A 21,419-nucleotide genomic window follows, 5' to 3' on the forward strand; every position below is an offset into this window, starting at 1 on the left:
CATGTGCCGATGTGCTCCCCTGTTAAAGGTAGACGCTTTGAGAACATTTTCATCGGGAAGTAAATCAAATTGTACAAAAGGGGGTGGGGGAAATCAAAATGGAATCCACTAACCCACAGGTTTTCAACCAGTGTGCTGTGGCACCCTGGGGTGCCTTGAACGATGGTCAGGGGTGCCACGGGCAACACTGGTCTCTGTCCCTCTTTCCTTCCCTCCCTCTTTTGATGCCCTTTCATGTCTTGCACAGTTGTTTGTTGCAGCAGCCCTGGCTACAAGCTCCGCAGGTGAATGGTGCCTCTGGGGCTGGCCAGGGGGTGCTGGTTGCCAGGAGCTGAGGCAATTGAGAGACCAGGGGTGGCTACAGCAGCTCCCTGGAGGACTCCCAAGGAGAGGAGGCTGGGGGAACACTCTACAAGGGAGGGTGTTTGAAAAAGGGTGAGGGGCTGCCAGCCTGGCAAGCGAGGGGTGGCACACCTGGGTTCCTGAGCCCCACAGGGGTGCCCTAGAAAGGGTGTAGTTGGTCAAGGGAGCTGTGGACTCAAAAAGGTTGAAAATCTCTGCACTAACCCTATCTCCTTATCTCTCTACACCCCTTCCCTAATATCACCTAAAAAGGTAAAGGGACCCCTGACCATTAGGTCCAGTCGTGACCGACTCTGGGGTTGCTGCGCTCATCTCGCTTTATTGGCTGAGGGAGCCGGCGTACAGCTTCTGGGTCATGTGGCCAGCATGACTAAGCCGCTTCTGGCGAACCAGAGCAGCGCATAGAAACACCATTTACTTTCCCGCCGGAGCGGTACCTATTTATCTAGTTGCACTTTGACATGCTTTCAAACTGCAAGGTTGGCAGGAGCAGGGACAGAGCAATGGGAGCTCACCCCGTCACGGGGATTCGAACCGCCGACCTTCTGATTGGCAAGCCCCAGGCTCTGTGGTTTAACCCACAGCGCCACCTGTGTCCCTAATATCACCTAGCTGCGTAGTAATCTGAAAAATTTGAACACTGCAATAATCAGATCTCCAAACAGAATGTTTTGAAAGTTAACGCACAGCTAAGTCAACATCAGATATCACGGGCATGCTGTCGCACATGATTTCCAGGGACGTGTGGCATTCCTTCAAATATGTATTGAGAAAATTCTGTATCTTGTTTGCAAATGTGTGTTCCGAGTGTGCAACTCGATTTACGATTATTACTTGTGCTGCAGCAAAATTGGTTGCATGGTTCCCCAGAAATGTTAAATAGTGCAAAGGGCCATTTATGTACATAATTCAAAAACAGAACAATAACAAATAAACAAGCGTGCAGGAAGGCAGAGAGATTTGTGGAAATAAAAGGATGGGTTTTAATCATATTCTTAGGCCTGGCAAGTTTCCTTATGAAGATGCTAGATCTCACCTGCCATTCAGCTGCATCCAAGTGATGGCAGAAGGTGTCAGACTGACAGCTTGAGACACAGGGGAAGCCTAATCCCTCTCTTACTGTGGTTCGTACCAGTTTCAAATCTATTGGCCTGGATATGGCATCACAATACGTTGGGGGGAAGCAGGCCAAGCTCCTAAAATTTAGCAACATGTAACACTGTGCTGCAGGAAAGAAGGGAGGAAGATACCCAGAGATGGGAAAGTCTACATAGCTATCTTCTTTGGCGATCACTTGTAGCCAAGTAAGATTGTCTTCCATAAACACGGTTTTAACAATGAGTCCGTAAGTGACTGTGGAGGCCAATTCTGGAACCACACGTCCTTCCACAGTGGGGACATAGGTTTTCCGGCGGGAGTTGATCACGGTGTGGATTTGCCAAGCATGCCTTCCTCTTAGCACGTTTTTCCCTTGCGTCTTGAGTTTGAGTGTCTTCAAAACCCATGACACCTTTGGTAAAGACTATTCTCTAATTGAAGTGCTTGCAGGTCAGTGATAGCTATAAGCTTTCAGCCACAGCCCAGCAATATACTCTAAGACTAGGGCCACATACTCACATACTTTAACCAAGTTAAAGCACTCATACCTGAGCAGGCTGAAAGCAAAGAGTAAGGTTACCGTAACTTCCGTCATAGAGCTTCAGTATGCTGATGACAACGTAGTGTGTGCGCGCTCAGAGGATGACCTCCAAACCATCCTAAATATATTTGCAGAAGCTTATGAAAAGCTTGACCTGTCACTCAATATCCAAAAAACCAAAGTGCTGCACCAACAAGTACAAAATAACCCCTCGGCAGTGCCACAAATTCAACTCAATGGTGTGAAGTTGGAAAACGTCGATCACTTCTCCTACCTAGGCGGTTATCTTTCCACAAGGGCCAACATTGATGCCAAAATCCAGCACTGCCTGAGCTCCGCGAGTGTGGCTTTCTCCCGATTGAAGTGCATAGTGTTTGAGGACTGGGACATTCACAGGGAAACTAAAATGCTTGTTTACAAAGCTATTTTACTGCCAACCTTACTATATGCTTGTGAAACATGGACCACTTATAAATGCCATCTCCAACTCCTCAAAAGATTCCATCAATGGTGTCTCCGAAAAAATTTACGCATCACTTGGGAAGACAGGCAAACTAATATTAGTGTATTGGAAGAAGCAAAGATCACCAGTGTTGAAGCAATGATTCTTCAACATCATCTTCACTGGTCATGTTGTGCGGATGTCTGATGATCGTCTTCCAAAGCAACTACTCTATTCTGAACTTAAAAATGGAAAGCACAATGCTGGTGGTCAACAAAAGAGGTTTAAAGACTGTCTCAATCTAAAAAAATGTAGTATAAACACCAACAATTGGGAAACACTTGCCTGCGAGTGCTCCAGTTGGAGAACAGCCTTTACCAAAGGTGTCATGGGCTTTGAAGACACTCGAACTCAGGATGCAAGGGAGAAATGTGCTAAGAGGAAGGCACGCTTGGCAAATCCACACCATGATCAACTCCCGCCCGGAAACCAATGTCCCCACTGTGGAAGGACGTGGGGATCCAGAATTGGCCTCCACAGTCACTTACGGACTCACTGTTAAAACCATGTTTATGGAAGACAATCTTACTCAGCTACAAGTGATCGCAAATGAAGAAGAAGAAGAAGATATAGTTATTTAATAGCAATTTCTTCCACTAAAGCAGAGGTTCTCAATCTTATTTGGCCTAATGCCCCCTTTTCAGAAAAACAACAACAATGACTCAGCACTCACTGTCTCTCAGCCTAACCTACCTCACTAGGTTGTTCGGAGGATGGAATCAGGGGACAGGGAAATAGGTTTTGAGCTCCTTAGAGGGAAAGGTGATAAATAAAAGTGAGAAATAACATCAAAATAAAAATGGCTGGTAGGTACACAGGACAGAGCCTTCTCTGCTTTGGCACCCACACTATGGTATAAATTAGGAGTGGTGAACTTGCAGCCCTCCAGCTGTTGTTGGAATCCATTTCCCATCATTCCTGGCCATATGATAATGGATAGTGTGAGATTTGAGTCCAGGCCCAGCAGTATCTGGAGGGCCTCAGTGCAAGAAGTTTTGCTTTATCTCTTCATTTTGTGTATCCTTTAGAATTTTTTTTTTTAAAGATTTTGATTGTGTTCAATTATTGTTGGACATTTTGCTTTTAAGATTTCCTCTTCTTCTTTTAAGTTTTATTCATATATATATATATATATATATATATATGCTGCCCTTCCTCCCCCATGTTTTATTCATTTGCATATTTTAATACCACTTTGTCACAGGGCCAAAGCAAAGCCTGTCTAAGCAGTCGACAAATGAAATCATCATTAAAACAGGTTAGAAGCCGAATGCAACGTTCGCACTAAATTTTTTTTTGCAGCAATGGTGAAAGACACAACCGAAAGGCATAAAAGAGCAGCCCCTTTCTCAGTTAAAAGTGGACGTATATAGCCAGGTCTTTAGAGAGCCTGCTTAAAACCAGCCAACGAGGGGAGCCAATAAACAAGAAGTGTGCATTATTGCTTTAAAATTGTGAGCCACCCTGAGTTTCTTGGTGATACGATGTTTTAAACAAGCAAGCAAACAAATAAATAAATAAATCCATGTGTTGGCAAAAGCCAATGGGGTAGAATACCCCCACTTTAATATTATTATTATTATTTTAAAAAATGCTTTATATATAAAGAATCGAAGCCATCTATGCAAAAACTGAGAGGAGAGGAAAGTACATATACCCAAATCCATCTGATAATCAATCTCTACCATGCGTGGGCACTCGCTAGCTGTGAGCAGTGGCAGTGTGACAAATATAGCAAAACCGAAAAATCAGGCTACAATAGAAGGGAGAGGGGAGGGGGGATCTTTCATTGACCATCTGTGAAAACAAGGCATGTGGCCATTATATGCAGAGGCCATAAATAAGCACAAATGCTAAGAACCAAATGGCAAAAAAGGGAGTGAGAGCTAAGCTCAAAACAAATCAAAATGTTTAAGGCTGAAGAAAAAACAAGTCCGATCTTGGTACTATATCAACTTGACATCTATTTTCATATTTCTCTCTCTCTCTTTATTTAAGGGAAGAAGCTACGATGCAATGATGGGAGGGGAAGAGCAAAATTCTTTCCATACAGTAGCACTTCGGATAAACTGCCCCTTTTGATGTGAACGATCCAGTGAAGGCTGTTGACGGAAGGTACAGGATAGGTTTGACATCTGGCATGATGGATGGGCGATGACATAAGACCCACACACCCCTGCTGACGCGTTGTTGCAAAGATGTCTGGTAAGTGTGGGCAGCATTAATGTAAAGCAGATTGCACACTTCACCACAACCCGTCTACCCAGATACAAATCCCACTGTCTGTTCGGACATCAGTTGCAGAAGGCAAAACCTCTCACTGAATGTCACCAAACTTTGTCTGAAGCGGGTTGGTTGTTTTTTTTTAAAGGCAAACTTTGGTGCTCCCACTCAGGCACATCTGGAGATAATGGTTGGTATTCTTCTAATGAGTCCCAGCAGTTATTGTGTGATGGGAATTTCCCCTCTCTCATGTGCCTTCCCCAGATCTGCTCCAGAAGGTTGGTGGAACCCATAGAGCCTATTCATGGAGGGGGAGAAGCAGAGGACTTCCTGTTGTGCCACAGAAATCTTTGCACTGCTGGAACATTTGCTCTAGCGCTAGGATGAATCCAACCCAATGGAATAGAACCTCATGCATGTAAAGGATGCGCTCTACAACTGAGTGACAGCCTGCCCCCAACATTTTTCAGTAGAGTTTTGCACACTCTTGGCTTTGGGCTCTTGCCCACTGTGGGAGAAAAAGCAATACCCAATGCATGTTGTACTATGGATATTTGGATAAGACTACCCCCGATGTGAGTACGACAAGGCTGCATTTTGTCTCCCTGCTTATTTAACTTATATGCAGAATTCATCATGCGAAAGGCTGGGCTGGATGAATCCCTAGCCGGAATTAAGATTGCCGGAAGAAATATCAACAACCTCAGATATGCAGATGACACAACCTTGATGGCAGAAAGTGAGGAGGAATTAAAGAACCTTTTATTGAGGGTGAAAGAGGAGAGTGCAAAATATGGTCTGAAGCTCAACATCAAAAAAACGAAGATCATGGCTACTGGTCCCATCACCTCCTGGCAAATAGAAGGGGAAGAAATGGAGGCAGTGAGAGATTTTACTTTCTTGGGCTCCATGATCACTGCAGATGGTGACAGCAGCCACGAAATTAAAAGACGCCTGGTCCATGGGGTCACGAAGAGTCGGACACGACTAAACGACTAAACAACAACAACCCCCGACGTGGGTGGCACTGTGGTCTAAACCACTGAGCCTAGGGCTTGCCAATCAGAAGGTCAGCAGTTCGAATCCCAGCGACGGGGTGAGCTCCCGTTGCTCAGTCCCAGCTCCTGCCAACCTAGCAGTTCGAAAGCACGTTAAAGTGCAAGTAGATAAATAGGTACCGCTCCGGAGGGAAGGTAAGCGGTGTTTCCGTGCACTGCTCTGGTTTCACCAGAAGCAGCTTAGTCATACTGGCCACATAACCTGGAAAAACTGTCTGTGGACAAACGCCGGCTCCCCCGGCCAGTAAAGCGAGATGAGTGCCACGACCTCAGAGTCGTTTGCGACTGGACTTAACTGTCAGGGGTCCTTTACCTTTACAAAAAGCTCCGCACCAAAAATTAACCCCCAAACTGCATTACAGTGGAACCTCGGGTTACGTACCATCCTCCTTACAAACGCTTTGGGTAACGAGCTCCGCAAACCTGGGAGCAGATGGTCCTGTTTGCGAACTTTGACCACGGATGCGAGCGGAAGTCGCGTGCCAGTGGCGCAGCAGCAGCGTGAGGCCCCATTAGCGAAAACGCGCCTCGTGTTAAGAATGGTTTCAGGTTAAAAACAGACCTCTGGGCTTCTTGCGAGAGAATATTATGAAAATGATATACAGGTGGTACATGACCCCAGTCAAGCTTGCAAAAATCTATCATTTGCCCGATAATAAATGCTGGAAATGTAAAGAGACTGAAGGTACATTTTTTCACCTTTGGTGGACGTGCCCAAGGATTAAGGCTTTCTGGGAGATGATATATAATGAAATGAAAAAGGTATTTAAATATACCTTCTCGAAGAAACCAGAGGCCTTTCTCCTGGGCATGGTCGGCCAATTGGTGCCAAAGAAGGATAGAACTTTCTTTATGTATGCTACAGCAGCAGCAAGAATACTCATTGCAAAGCATTGGAAGACACAAGACCTACCCACCTTGGAAGAATGGCAGATGCAAGTAATGGACTACATGGAATTGGCGGAAATGACCGGCAGAATCCGAGACCAGGGAGAAGAGTCGGTGGAAGAAGATTGGAAGAAATTTAAAATCTATATACAGAAATACTGTAAAATTATTGAATGCTAACGACGTTGGAATGAAATGAAGTGGTTCTAGCAATAAGGAAAAATAAGAATATGTATGAAGGGATCGATATAAGATGAAAATTTGAAATTAGAATATGTGAAGATAAATAATTAAGGTTAAATTAAGAGGGTATGAATTTGCTGAACAAATTTTTAAATGGAATACAAAAAAAGGGAGGTGTGAGGAAGTCAGGAAAATAAGTAAATGATTGGAAGATATCAGAAAGAGGGATTTTTCTTTTTTTCTTTTTATTCTTTTAAATCTTGTTTTTTGTATTGTATCTGGATTTTCTGTATGCGATTTTTGTTAATTGTTTATTCTTTTTCTTCTTTTTGTTAAAAAACTTAATAAATATTATTTTAAAAAAACAAAAAAAAAAACAGACCTCCGGAATGAATTAAGTTAATGACTGGAGGTACCACTGTGTTTTATTCTGCTTCTAGCAAGTCATGGGGAGGAACATGGCCTCACTCCAGAATATCCCATGAGAAAAGGCCTTGGGAAACGGGAGGCTTAATGCTCTTTTACTCCCTTCCCAAAGACTGAAGCACTTTTTCTGCTCAAGAAGATGCTGCCCCGGCGTTTACTCTGCTCATCCCCATCCATCAGGCAGCCGGAGAGGCATCAGGAGAGCATGATGGATGCAAAATTATCACAGGGCTGCCACTTGATACACTTCCTGCCATTTGTAACTAGCGTTGGAGCTGACATGCTTTTTTCCATTATTAAACATCCACATTAAGTCAACATTGGTCACTGTCATTTCAAGTCTGGTACACTGTTTAAGGGGGAAGCGGAAGATGATGGAGTCTGAGGAGGATGAAGTGAGGAGTGGGAATTGAGAGGAGGGTGGAGGGAGAGGGGAAAAAATAAGCAATCTGGACCCTGTTCTCTTTAAACTCGCAGAAATAAAATCTGCCTTTGCTGTCGCAAAGAGATCTTTTTATCACAGCTCTCCAGCCAACAAGCATGGGCACAAGCCCTTTGAGAAAAAGCAATGCTGCAAAGGGAATAGGAATAAAGGCCTGGGTTGAATAGTCAAGAAAATTATGAAATGCACATTTCTTGGGGGTGCATTCACTCCTGTGACTTCATTCTTTGAGGGGGGGATTCCACTTACATGCTCCTGCTGCAAGCCCTCCCTCCAACAGCATCCCTTTGGTCAGCTCCCCCCCCCCCCCGTAACATTAAGCATAACTTGTTCTCTGGAATGTTGCCATCTCATGATGTTTCCATGTTCTGTACCACTTCCTTGGATACTATGGCTGAATATTTAGACATATACAATGTGGTTACATTGCTACATGGTGCTAGTTGTACAACCAGGGGCAGCCTGTCCTGTTTCGCCGCCTGAGGCTCAGGACCAAAATACTTCCAAGGACTGCCTCTCTCCATACAAATCAACACAAACCCTGCACTCAGCATCTGAGGTCCTTGTCTATGCTACACACACACCCCACAGAAGAAGTCCAGAGGGTGGCAACACAAGACAGGGCCTTTTCTGTGGTGGCTCCCCAACTGTGGAATGCTCTTCCCAAGGTGTCTCACCTGGCACCATCATTATATATCTTTAGGAGCCAGGCAAAAACTTTCCTCTCTATATAAAACCAGGCCTTTAAGTATCTGTAGCCTTTTAGAAGTGGGCAGGGAGTTTTTAATGTATCTCTCGCCCACTTAGTTTTATTATATCTATGTGAGTTTTGTTTGTTTGTTTGTTTGTAAGTAAATAAGTCATTTTGGGTTGCCCTGGGCAAGATAAAATGCCCCCAAAATGTAATAAATAATAATATTTTTTATTCATGTTTTCCTGTAAAATTTGCATTTGTGTACATCATTTTTGGTTGATGAACTATGGAACAGGATTCAAAGAAGTACAGATTTAAAAGCATAAGTTGTATTTTGGGATTTGGGCATCAGGGAGGTACTGTACTGAGGTTCTGCCCCAGCTTTGGAATGCACAGTCTTGGCCATATATAGCCTATTTGAATTTCACTCTACTCCAGGCCACGTGGAGAAGCAGATAATTCTTAACTTTACAGAGGTCAAGGTGATATATTTTTAATGGCTCCTAAGCATCTCTCTCTCTGGATTTTAAACTGCACTATTGGAACAAAGCTTTTTCAAAAAGTTATTTTTGTTTAGATACAGAAAGTATCAAGCTATAATTAACTGTAGGTGACAATTATAAATACAACTGTGTCCCCAGGTTTCCAAGAAACCAGAAAAATACACAAGTCGGGCACATGTTCATTCTCTCTCTCTCTCTCTGGTTGAAACTCTTCCAAGAAAAGTAAAGATATTTTAAAAATACACTTTATTGCCTTCTCAATTAAAATCTGAGCTGCATTCATTATATGCGTGCACATAAAATGAAATTTATTTCTCCTACCCGGGTAGGACTACTGATCACGGGAAGACACATTAGTCAAGACTTATTTACAGATCTCTTCTTGGGGGGGGTATATACATATTTCTAGGTTGTTCATTTATCGTGGGTGGCATTCCAGAAACAATTGCCTGGTGGAATATCATGGCCACATGGCTTTTCTTGATAATGTGTTGACGATTGTGATGGTAGCATTTGCAGCGGTGATTCATACAGTGACATCAGCATAGCTGGATATTTTGTAGAGTTTCAGAAGCAAACATGTCCATGTTCCCTGCCTGCATGGTGCTAATAACAACTATAATAGTAATAAGGCCCATAGTTGCTGGCCAAGTCACGTGAAAAGGGGTCTATAGTTCATCTTGTCCCTGCCACCGGCAATAATTTAGTTGAGGCTTGAACTGGTGGGACCATCTGCATGTGAACACTCCTCCATACACAGTTCCCCCTTTAGCCTCTGAGATTTCCCCTGCCCTGAAAGTTTGCCTCAAAATTCTCTCTGGAAAACTTTTGATCTGCCCTTACATCTCACCCCACAGCCTAAAAGATCACAGACTGAGTAAAGGCCACAAAGCCAGTGGTGTAGCGTGGGGGGTGCAGGGGGGCCAGCCGCACAGGGTGCAACATTTTTTTGGGGGGACGCTCGCACTCGCAGCTCTCTGCCCCTACCTGGCTCACTCACTCTCTCTCACTGCAGTGCTGGCTGTGCGAATCCGATCAGAGCTGCCGGGTCGCCGGCCACTGTGGAGTGGGAGGGTGCCAGGCGTGCGTTGCGGTGCGGAGCGGAGAGAGAGCGAGGGAGGGACTATCTGGGGGAGGGACAGTGCAGCAGCCGCCCAGCGCAGCGCTGAGCGCGGGAGAGAACCACACCCGACCAGCCCAGGCAGCAGCAAGAAGAAGCTGGCAGCGGCGGCAGGTTAGGGGTTAAGGGCGCAAATTACTTGCCTTGCCCTGGGTTAGGGGGCACAAATTACTTGCCTTGCCCCGGGTTAGGGGGCGCAAATTACTTGCCTTGCCCCGGGTGCTGACAACCCACGCTACGCCGCTGCACAAAGCTCAGCCCTACTCCCCTGAAGTAGAGGGCCTGCTGCCCGGCAGAAGTCACCAAGGGAAGACTTGCCTCCATCATGGACCAAAAAAGATTTCCAGTTACTTAGCCCCACCCTGCTTCCTTAAGAAGACGTAGGTGGAGACTCTGCCTAACATGATGCCTGGGAAGAGCAAGGATGAGGATAGGAAATACTGCCTGAATAATCCTGGTTCCAAATGGACACAGAATGGCCAAGTACCAGGCAAGATGGCAGGAACATTGGCACAGTGTGGGCACACCAGCAGAGTCAATCTGGCATTCCTGGTGGTGTATCCACACACAGGCAATGCTCACGCTGCATTGCACCTCTCCATCTTGATAAGTGGCCATGGCTCTGTTGCTGGGAGGTCAGCATGTATGGTGCCTGTATGAATACCATGGAGCTTTCGCTTCTCTACTAGATCTGAGTGTGATTTCATTTTGAGAATCTTCTCTGAGGTGCTCTGAGAGCCTCTTGGGGCTATGGCCACACTCACACTAAACATTAGAAGCACTATGATGTTACTTTAACATGCATGGATCAAGGGTCGAGAAACCAAGCCATATGAAGAACGGTTGAAGGAGCTGGGAATTTTACCCTGGAAAAGAGGAGGCTGAGAGGAGATATGATATCTAAAGGGCTGTCACATGGAAGAGGGGACATGCTTGCTTCCTCCTGCTCCGGAGGCTAGACTTGAACCAATGGCTTCAAGTTACAAGAAACGAGATTCCATCTAAACATCAGGAAGAACGTTCTGATGGTAAGAGCTGTTCAACAGTGGAAGAGACTCCTTGGTAGGTGGTGGACTCTCCTTCCTTTTTTTAAGGTTTTTAAGCAGAGCTAAAACCTTGGATAGCTATCTCTCATGGTTGCCTTAGATTCCCACATTGCAGGGGGTTGGACTAGATGACCCTCATGGCCCCTTCCAACTCTACAATTCTATGATTTCCCCAGAGAGTCCTGGGGACTGTAGATTGTCAAGAGTGCTGAGAGTTGTTAGGAGACCCCTATCCCCCTCGCTGAGTTGCAATCCCCAGAGTTCCCTGGGAAAGGGGACTGACTGTTAAACCACTCTGCAGTTTGGGGACCCTAACAACTCTCAACAAACTACAGTCCCCAGGATTCTTTGTGGTGTAAGCCATGGCTGTTAAAGCCAACATGACAGTGTTTAAAATGGATGGATATGGTCTTAACGAACAAGCAAGCAACAAGCTGGACTCATGTTTTTTGTGTGGGTTCCTTGGGAGTCCATGGAAACACCTCACCCATCCTTGCAAAGCTTTGCCGGTCTTACTGAAAGGCTGTTCGCTTCCCTCAGAATTCCTCAGATGTTCCTCAGAGCATTAGCCACCAAGTTTACCTCAGAGGTTTGCTGGGGTCGGGGATTTGGGGGGAGGGGAGGAATCTGGTGGCTGCTTGCCTCCTTTCAGCGCATAACACTGAAAGGGGATCGCTCTTCCCCACTCGGAGACGAAGGCATGCAAACGAGCAAAGGAGACGAGTTTGAGATGGAGCTTGACAACCGAAAAGTGGCAGACGAAAAGTGGACACAGATGAGGGCTGTAGCTCCTGTTACTTAATCAAAAAAGCTGAAGTGGAGTCACCAGGGCCGTCGCAAAGTCATGTGTTAGAACAACAGCTGATCTGTATTAAAGAAGATTAACTCACAGTGCCACGGCGGAGGGCCCTGGATTATTTTATGTACTTCCCTTGCCATACAAGCCGTCAGCACAATTACTGCCCTCCGAAGTGAATGACTGATCTGTAACCACAGCTAAACAGCAGGCTGCTCAGGGGCCTGGCCTGCTTCATGAAGATGGATTTCCATACCATCAAAGCGCTTTTAATGGGCTCCCTGATCCCAACCACAAGGCCCCGCTTTGCAAGTATATAGGAGTTGGGATGAAGGCTCCCTGTCCAAAAGGATTTGGTCGGTTGTCACTTGACAATTCCCAGCTAGCGCAAGGGAGGAGAGGGAGAGGGGGCCAGCGGAGGAGGAGGAGATAGGTAGACTTGTCTCTGCTTTGGAGGATTAAGAAGAAGAAGGAGAAGAGAGAGGGGAGTACAGATGCTTTCTAAATGCAACCAACTGCTGTATCCACAGCTGAATTCAATGTGCTTAACAAATAACGGCAATTTAGCTATGCTTGCGAGGAATAGCTTGAGTCACTTTGCATTAGCATCTGGCTGAGTGTTAAAGTCATTTCTACATGGGGAGCAGAGAAAAGGAATTTCTGCTCCGAGCATCCTTTCAAGAATGCTTAAATATTTGAATATAAATTCCTTTGTGCTTGCGATCACTTCGTCTTATATCTGACACTCCATTTTCTCCCCGCGCAGCACCACTCTCCCCACCTCACTTGCTGGGGCTCTTCTATCTGTAGCACCATCAACACTCACTCTTCATTTGCAGCCCCCCCACCTCACACCGCCCATGCTCTTGCCTCCCCCCCCCAACCAAAGCTGTCCTTTATTCCTCTAAAGTAGATCTTAGGTGGTGAGAGACGCCTATTATGCCAAGCACTTTTTGTCCTCCAGAGTTCCTCTCTGGAAAATGCCCGAAATTGCAGCAATTTCCCCATATTTTACACTTGGGGGGGGGGCCTTGCATACAGAGTACGTTCCACTTGTGGGGCTGCTGCACGGGGAGGTCATTGCTGAGCTCGCTGGGAGCATCAAAAAAGGGGAAGAGAGTTGGTTATTGGAGAATGAGGCACTTTCCCCTCTGAAATCAAGAGGGGATTCTTCTCTCTCACCCACCACAAAAAGCGGGCCACACTACATTCATTGCTCAATTTGTGTAATAAGAGAGGCCAGGAAATTTGTCCTGAAGTTACCCTCACAATGTGGTTTCCCCTCTAATCCTGTAAGTGTCTGGGATGGCAGTTAAATAAAGCCAAGGGCCAAAAATGAGCTGCAGGGTACTGTAGTTATAATGACCTGGAGGCTCATATGGACTTTTCATGGGGATATATTTCCAGGACCACAGTAGAGGAGCAACAGGTTAAGTCACATGCTATGGTCTCAATCAAGACCAGTGATAGTTATTTAATGTCCAAGAATCAGGTTATTTCAATAAGTTGCTCTAAGGAGGCATAGGCAGGGCTGGGTTTTGATGTGAACTTTCAGAATCTGTGACATCACACAGGATCTGACATGCTGAGAAGGATCAGCTTCTGTTAAAAACAAACAGCTTCTTCCCTGTGATTGTTTAGAATGGATCAAATAAAACTCAAAAAGAGTGTGCTGAAGACCTGTGGTGCATTTTGTTTTACTGGATGTTACTGGGTGAGAGAGGAATGGGAGGTCTGCTGTTTTCAGAAGAAGTGGCTTAATGCTCCAGTAATATTTAATTCTGGTCTTAAGCTACCAGTTTCACAATGCTGTGCTGTGAATATAACTCTGTGCACTGATAACTGGAGAACAGTGATCACAATAAAGCCTCTGCAATCTAAATAGCTAAGGTTTGGGTAAACATCAACATCAACAACAACAGTTTTATATCAGCCTTCCTCTGAGGATCACAGGGCAGTTTACAATAAAAATAATCTCCCACAAAGCTACCATTGATCAGGGATCTTTGCTTTCCAAAGCTTATCACAATCTACCAAGAGGTGTACAACAACTATGCATGGTGTAGAGAAAGCAGACAGAACAGTTTTTCTCCTTCTTTCATAATACTACAACTTGGGAACTTCCAAGAAAGCAGAAATGTTGAGAGATTCAGGAAAGACAAAATGAAACACTTCTTCACACAGTGCATAGCTTTAACTATGGAAATAGCTCCCAGAAGAGGAACTGAAGGCTACTAGACATGATGGCTTTATGGTCTTCCTCCACGGTCAAAGGTGTTGCGCCTCTGAAGACCAGTTGATGGGAATCACAAATGGGGAGAAAACGCTGTTGTGATTAGGTCCTTCTCATTAGGCGTCTAATGCTGGACTAGATGGACCATTGACCTGAGCAAGGAGCACTCTTCTTCTATCCCCAGGCTAATACTTTTGGTCATCTTGAACTCTCCTGGCCTTCCAAGTCAAACCTGTTTCCTCCACCTTCCCCTTCTTTGCCCCCCCTGTTCATGAGACGAAACAGTATGTTGTGAGAGGGCCCTGGACTTCAGTAAGCTTGATAGTTTATGCACGGAACAGATGACGGAATAGAGAACTCTTCCCCAACTGGGGGCCCTCCAGATGTGTTGGGCCGCAACTCGCGTCAGATCCAGACCACACGGGAAATGGTCAGGTGTGATGGGAATTGGAGAGCACCCTATTGAAGAAGTCTGTCATGGAGGCTGAGGCCTGCTGCCATCATCTTCCTCCCTCTTTCCTTCTATATATTCTGTATCCTGTCCGGCTGCATCAACAGGGCTTTTGATATGCAAATCTGGAACAGTGAAGCTGAACCAACAATGCATGTCTGAACCCCAAGTTCTATGTTTTCCTCAGCTGCAAATAAAGGAGACTTTAACACAGCTGCACTTCTTTCCCCTTACAGATGTGACATTTTCTTGAAAGAGTGTTTTCAGGGTTTTCGCTCTGCGCTCCCCCCTCACGCCCCTTGTCCTGGCCAACAGCTCTCAATTTCCAGTGTTGTGAAAGTGGCAGGGAAAGGCAGCAGCGAGTCCATTCACACACTCAGCAAGGGGCAGAAAAAAAGCCTGCACTGTGAAAATTCACAGGGGAGCCGGGGGCGAGGATGAAATACAAGGAAACCAAGGAATGAGAAAGGCAGTAGAAGCATGGCTATTTTTTTAAAGGTGTGTGTGTGTGTGTGTGTGTGTGTGTGTGTGTGTGTGTGTTTCCTATTGCTCTAGCCCAGGGTTCAAATCCTTTCTCAACTAGGAGGTTCACAAGATGAACAATTTCCTACCCAACCTCCAATGCGGTGATACCCTGTTTTCCATAGCTGTCATCTTTCCCTTTTTTTGCAGGAAATTCGCTTATTCCAGCACCGTTTCCCACTGCTATCCCAGATTGTTAGATATCCCGTAGACTGTCCCCGGGACTGGTGAGGCTGCTGATCCCTTATTTTCGAGGCTGCTGATCCCTTATTTTCAAATCTGAAATTTGACAGCTATGGTATTTTCTCTAAATGAGGACTATATTAAGTCAGAGCTGCATAATCTCCATTTTTGTTTATGGCGGGGCTGGGGAACCTCCAGGTGCTGTTAGGCCTATTGGACTCCCATCATCCCTGACTGTGGACCATGCTGGCTGGCGCCACATCTAGGTTCCACAAAAGATCCATGTCAACTTCTACATGAACCAGTAAAGATAAGCAGCCAGCTATAGTAGCAGACACTAAGTTTTATTAAATTTATTACGCCTTTCCTCCAAGGACCTCATTGTCATCTCGCTCTCTCCTCTCCATCACAACAACTCTTTGTGGTAGGTTGGGCTGAGTGGAATTGGCTGGACAGAAGCTTCATGGCTGGGTGGAGATATGGTCTTAGGCACCTCGTTCCTAGCCAGAAACTCTAGCCACTACACCAGTCAAGAGCCCCAGTTGAAGAGTACAGGAGCCTGGCATTTCTGGGGTTGTGTTTGGTTTTTTATGCTGTGTCATCTAACATGACTCATAAGAAAAACTCACAAAACATGCATGACAGCCTGACGTCACCAGCAGCTTAGCCTCCGTGTCAGCAAAAGCTTTTGCTCCCAGAGAAGCTTGAATAACATTATTTTCAAATCCAGCTCATCTCCCAAACACATGTATTTCCAAAAAAAAAGCATGCCCCCCCCCACTTGGACCAAATGGATCACCCAGGCATAATACGTATTGACAGCATGGAATAGTGCTTTTTTAAAAAAATCCACACCAAAACACTCATCTTGTTACATTCAAACACATACACCCTTGCAAAAGGGCTTATTAGAGCTTTCTTCTTTCCCTTCTTTGAGTCAGTGTGTGGATTACATAAATAAAGAAACTGGCAGAGTCTGAACATTGCAGAAGAAAGATAAATTGGAGAAGCCCAAATATAATTTCTTAAGCCCCATATCATACCATATTGCGGGTGGCGCTGTGGTCTAAACCACTGAGCCGATTGGGCTTGCTGATCGGAAGGTCGGTGGTTTGAATCCCAGCAACGGGGTGAGCTCCCGTTGCTCAGTCCCAGCTCCTGCCAGCCTAGCAGTTCGAAAGCATGTCAAAGTGCAAGTAGATAAATAGGTACCAGGTAAACGGCGTTTCTATGCGCTGCTGTGGTTCGCCAGAAGCCGCTTAGTCATGCTGGCTTCTGAGCTGTCTGAGGACAAACGCCGGCTCCCTTGGCCTATAGAGTGAGATGAACGCCGCGACTGGGCCTAATGGTCAGGGGTACCTTTCCCTTACCTTTAAGCCCCTATCAGTGGCTCAAGATGCCCCTCCTATTATTTATTATGCCATCCTCACCCCAGTCTTCCTCCCAATCTCATCTCAAGGTACTCAGGGCGGTCTGAATGGTTGCCTCAAAACAACCCTGTGAGGTAGACAATGGTGAGAGGCAGTGACTGGACCAAGGCCCTCCTCAGAACGAGAGGTGGAGACGTACCCCTACAGTCACCAAAGCTCAGTTCAAAACATATCCAAGCATAGAACTAGAGGGGATGTTAATTACATGATCTTTGATAATGCTTCCTGCTCTCTTGGGTAGAGGATACAGCTTGGTGTGTGTGTGTGGAAAGGTTGTGTGGCAGAGGTAGAATTTAAATTCATTGCCCTATCCATTTTTATTTTTTTTGCCTCTAGCATGTGGCCCCCAAAAGAGAATGCAGCCCTCTAAGCAGAAAAGCCCCACCGAACCCCTGTTCCAAACAGAAAAGCTGGTACAGAGAGCAGCCAGGTGCAACACTTGGGAGACTGACCTTGTCTGTCCTGCAGTTATTCAGACCCAAGTTGTTTGTCACAGCAACCTTCCCGTCGAGCACCTGTTGCTCCCGCCGTAGCTGCTCCTTCATCTGCCGAGCCTCCTGGATCGCCTTGGTAACAGCATCATGGTCATTTAAGTACCCTGACGATGTGATAGAGGAAAGGATATCTAGGCACGGGGTGGAGGGGAGAGAAGGGACACAAACAGAAGCAAGGTTACCAGGAAACATTGCGAGCGATTATCTTCAAAACACTCAGGTGGCCTTTTTTTAATGGACGCTGGGCAATGAGCAAACTCATCAGTTGCTAGTGCCTCGAATTAGGGATGGAAACACCCTGTGGTATAAATGGACGTGTATTTGATTCATTCTTCAGTCAATATATGGAAATAAAAGACCATCAGTGGTATCAGGAGGCTTTAAAAACAAGTTTTGAGGATGCTAAATAGCTACTTTTCCTCGCTTGGCCAGATAGCATAAGGAAATTGTTTATTGTGTACAAGATCAATCAATCAGTCAAGCAAGCAAGCAAGCAAGCAAGCAAGCAAACAAAATGAATTTTACTCTGATTTGGCAGCATGCTACTATTATTCCTGTTTTATAGACAAGCTAGGAAAGAGACCTCCAAGAACACCTTAAGACTACAGAGCCATAACAAAAGCCCTGGAGATAAAGATTATGGGTCGGTCCAATGCTTGCCATACTCCAAGTAGGCCCATTGAAATTAACTGGCATGGCCATACTCCAAGAAAACCTGAGGACTGCATTCCTAGAGAGTAATCTGTTGTGGGCTGTTGCGATGGGTTGGGGGGGGAAAGAAGGAGAAGGAGAAGGAGAAGGAGAAGGAGAAGGAGAAGAAGAAGAAGAAGAAGAAGAAGAAGAAGAAGAAAAGAAAAGAAAAGATGGACCAGCCACTTTTCTCTCCCTTTGACGCCCCCTTCCCCTCTATCTCCCTTTTTTGTGGAATGCTCTCCCTAGAGAAGCTCACCTGGTGCCTTCATTACATAACTTTAGGCACTAGCTGAAAATGTTTTTCTATGACCAGGCCTTTCCTTTGGCTGATTAACATTCTGTGGACTTTTACTTTATTTATAACTTTCATTTTACAACAAACAAAAAGCAAAAAACAAACAAACTTAAAAATCAAGTTATTACATATATCACATTTCGACTCCCCTCTCCCTCTTTCTGCAGCTCCTTATACTTATAATATTTTTACTGCATTTCCAAATTAAACCTAGTCATTATTTATCACATATAATCCATAATTGTTTAATATCGCTGCAGGCCTTTACCTTAATCCTGCTAATGTCTTAATCTGTTTGCAAACCATTCTACGGCCTTCTAAATGTGTTTGTGGGGTGTGTTACTGGTTTGTTTCTATTTTTGTTTTGTTAGGTGTTTTGAGTTCAAATTCTGTATTTTTAATATCGTGAACAAACAACAACTCCACCCCACTTCAGCCACCTGGTTTCTCTCCATCTCTCGCTCTGCCCTCCAGGAAGCCCCCAAGAACAGATTTCGGGGGCACACAGGGTGAAGGAGAGGAAGTTCCATTTCACAAGTGGAACTCTGTCCTGGGCACAACCCTTAGTTCTGAGCCAAACACTCATTAAACTGGGCACCAAGCGAGCAGTCCAAAGGAGCCCATTCCAGCCTTTGGGTGCCAGTGGCGTAGCGTGGGTTGTCAGCACCCGGGGCAAGGCAAATAATTTACGCCCCCTAACCCGTGGATTTGCGCCCCCTAACCCCCAGATGTTGCGCCCGGTGCGGCCGGGCCCCCTGCACCCCCCACGCTACGCCACTGTTGGGTAGCACTCCCCCAAAGGCCCTTTCCTAACCTCTGACCATGGGCAGCAGCCCTTTGCAGACTGCTCATCTTGCCTTGCCAATGCTACTTATAATCTAAGTCCGCTGGGATAGGAACTAGGTCAAGTTCTGTACAGCGCCTAGCACGCCTCATTGCTGCAGCAAACAAAATCCCATGCAGCAAAAAAACTGGAGCTATAATTGCCTTCCTCTGAGCCGAGCTTATTTAATTGCAGCCTGTGTGGCAGGAAGAGAAAATCAAAATATCTTACACCCGTTTCCTTAAACTCGCAAATCCCTTAATAAACCACAGGTGATGATGCTTTTGCTGTAAGATACGGCGGCTGAGCGGATAAATCTCAGCTACGGAACGTCACTCGCAGCTACACAAACGCGCACACACACCTCCCTACGCCACCTGTCACTCAGAAACACATAAGGCACCATAGTGCCATGGAATTTAGATTCCCGCTCTGCTAATTCTGGGTCAGATGTTTATTCCTTGGCTGCAGTTCACACACACACACACACACACACACACACACACACACACACAAACACACTGTTGGGGAATAAAGACCTCCAGACCCCAATCTATTCAAACAGATGGGGAGGGGAAACCAATCCTAATATCGGCCATTTCTCTACCTGTCTCTCCGTTCCTCTTAACCTGGTCACTTTCTCTATATCTTTTAAAGCTAGGGCATCAAAGTTGCATATTTATTTATTTATTGCATTTTATATTTTTTCTCCCCCTTCTGAGAGCAGCCTTGAAAACTGCAATATGAAATTGCCCGGAAAGGGGGCTTCTGTTTGTGACATGAGGCTAAATCTAACCAGATCCATTGGTGAATTGTAACAGATGGAGGGGCTGTTAGACAGAAGGCTGGCACTAATCACACGCAAAATGACCGGCTTGCCTCAACATGTTCCATGGATTCCAGCAAACTTTACACCCTAATCCATTTTTAGAACAAAAAACATCTGGGCCATAAATCCTCTAATCTGCCAAAACACGCTATTAAATCCCATGATTTGTTGAAAAACACTAAGATTAAAGAAAGGAAATATAAAATGGCTAACTGCCGTGTTAGGAAAGTGTTATTAATACTCTTTTCTTTTGTCTCAATTATGAATGTTCTGTTCCTAAAGAGCCTTGTCTAATCATGTCACATTACACATCCTTGCCATATTGCTTGCGCCTTCTATCTGATCTGCCGATTGCCAAAGAATGTACAACATTGTCTCCTCGCGCTCCGCTTTGAAATGTTACGGGGAGAGAAGCTGGTGTCAGGTTCGTCTGCGGCGGCACTGCTGAGAGCTTGTTGGGTTGTTGCTGGTGTGTGTGTGTGTGCTTTTAAACGCTTCGGAAAAAAAATAAAATTGTTTTGAAAGCAACAGAGTTTGGCAATTCCCACTTGCTTGGGAATTCAAAACCTAGGCGCTTGGGAAGCCTCCCAGTTTGAGTGGGCAGGGGAAGCCTTGGTTAGCGTTGATCTCCGCATTGAAGGTAGTGAGGGGGTAGCAAAATTACAGCAATATTAGGTGGCACAATGTGCTGTATCAGATGGCGCAGGCATTCCTTGAATGCTTTAGGTTTGCTTAAAAAAACAAAACACCTAACCGCAAGTACAGTAGAAGGCTAAGATATCGCAGAAGCCTGTTCCTTTGTGAGCTAGCTTTCTACAAGCACTTGCATTCGCTCTTTACATCTGAAAAGAAGACCCCACGCTTCCCCCGGCACTTTAAAGTGATGTTGTCCTTTCTATTGCATGTGTAGAACAGGCTCAAGCTATTTATTTTCGGGACTTTCTCAGCCCAAGACTGAAGGTGGGTCGATTATTTTTAAATTCTCTCCAACATGAAAAAACAAAACAAACCCCCAACTGCTTGCATGTAATAAACTAGCACATCAGGGAGAGGCTGAACAAAACCCTAAAACTAAATCTGAGCCCAGGACAAATTAAAAAGGGACACCTTTTTGAGTTTGTGAAAGATTGTTATATTGTTGTTAGAGTATGATGTTTATAATAATTATTATAATTTTGTTATTAGCTTTGGTGAAATATGCTAGTAACTGGAACGCCTGAGTTTCTTCCTTTTCTTGATTCTTAATGAATTTTCCCCTAAGTAAATTTAAAAACTGGGGTAGGAATCCACCTTTAGTAGTCAACAGAATGTACTATCCTAAAAAATCTCCATGTTTGCCTCCTTATTTATTTTTCTTAAGAATGAATATCGATAGATTTATGGGAAAGTAGATATCTATAATATGCTGGGATGCAAATGTTAAGAAAATATCATTTCCCCCCTCTCTTCTCTTCCTTCTGTTATAACTTTTTTTTTGCTCTTTAATAAAACAAATTACAAAACAAACAAAAACCTACTTTTCTACTTCATTATTTTCTTTAAATGTGGGACAATATTCATTCCCCACACTCCTTAATTCCAAA

General features: G+C 45.0%; 1 protein-coding gene and 2 long non-coding RNA genes across 15 annotated transcripts in view; 1 reads left to right on the plus strand and 2 right to left on the minus strand.

The window, feature by feature from the left end:
* Nucleotides 1–21,419, minus strand: part of LOC307225418 — a 582,147-nt gene that overhangs the window by 193,051 nt on the left and 367,677 nt on the right. The gene's annotated exons all lie outside the window — the stretch shown is intronic.
* The window catches only part of LOC307225335, a 422,891-nt gene that overhangs the window by 38,783 nt on the left and 362,689 nt on the right, over nt 1–21,419 (plus strand). The gene's annotated exons all lie outside the window — the stretch shown is intronic.
* The window catches only part of SOX5 (SRY-box transcription factor 5), a 775,029-nt gene that overhangs the window by 27,601 nt on the left and 726,009 nt on the right, over nt 1–21,419 (minus strand). For all 12 annotated transcript variants that reach the window (XM_079992440.1, XM_079992438.1, XM_079992439.1 and 9 more), the window contains one exon: nt 17,155–17,327. In XM_079992440.1, the coding sequence (XP_079848566.1) occupies nt 17,155–17,327 (173 nt within the window). The remainder of the gene's footprint in view (nt 1–17,154; nt 17,328–21,419) is intronic.

Source organism: Podarcis cretensis (genome assembly GCF_951804945.1).
Source record: "Podarcis cretensis genome assembly, chromosome: 10".
NCBI classification, from domain to species: Eukaryota; Metazoa; Chordata; class Lepidosauria; order Squamata; family Lacertidae; genus Podarcis; species Podarcis cretensis.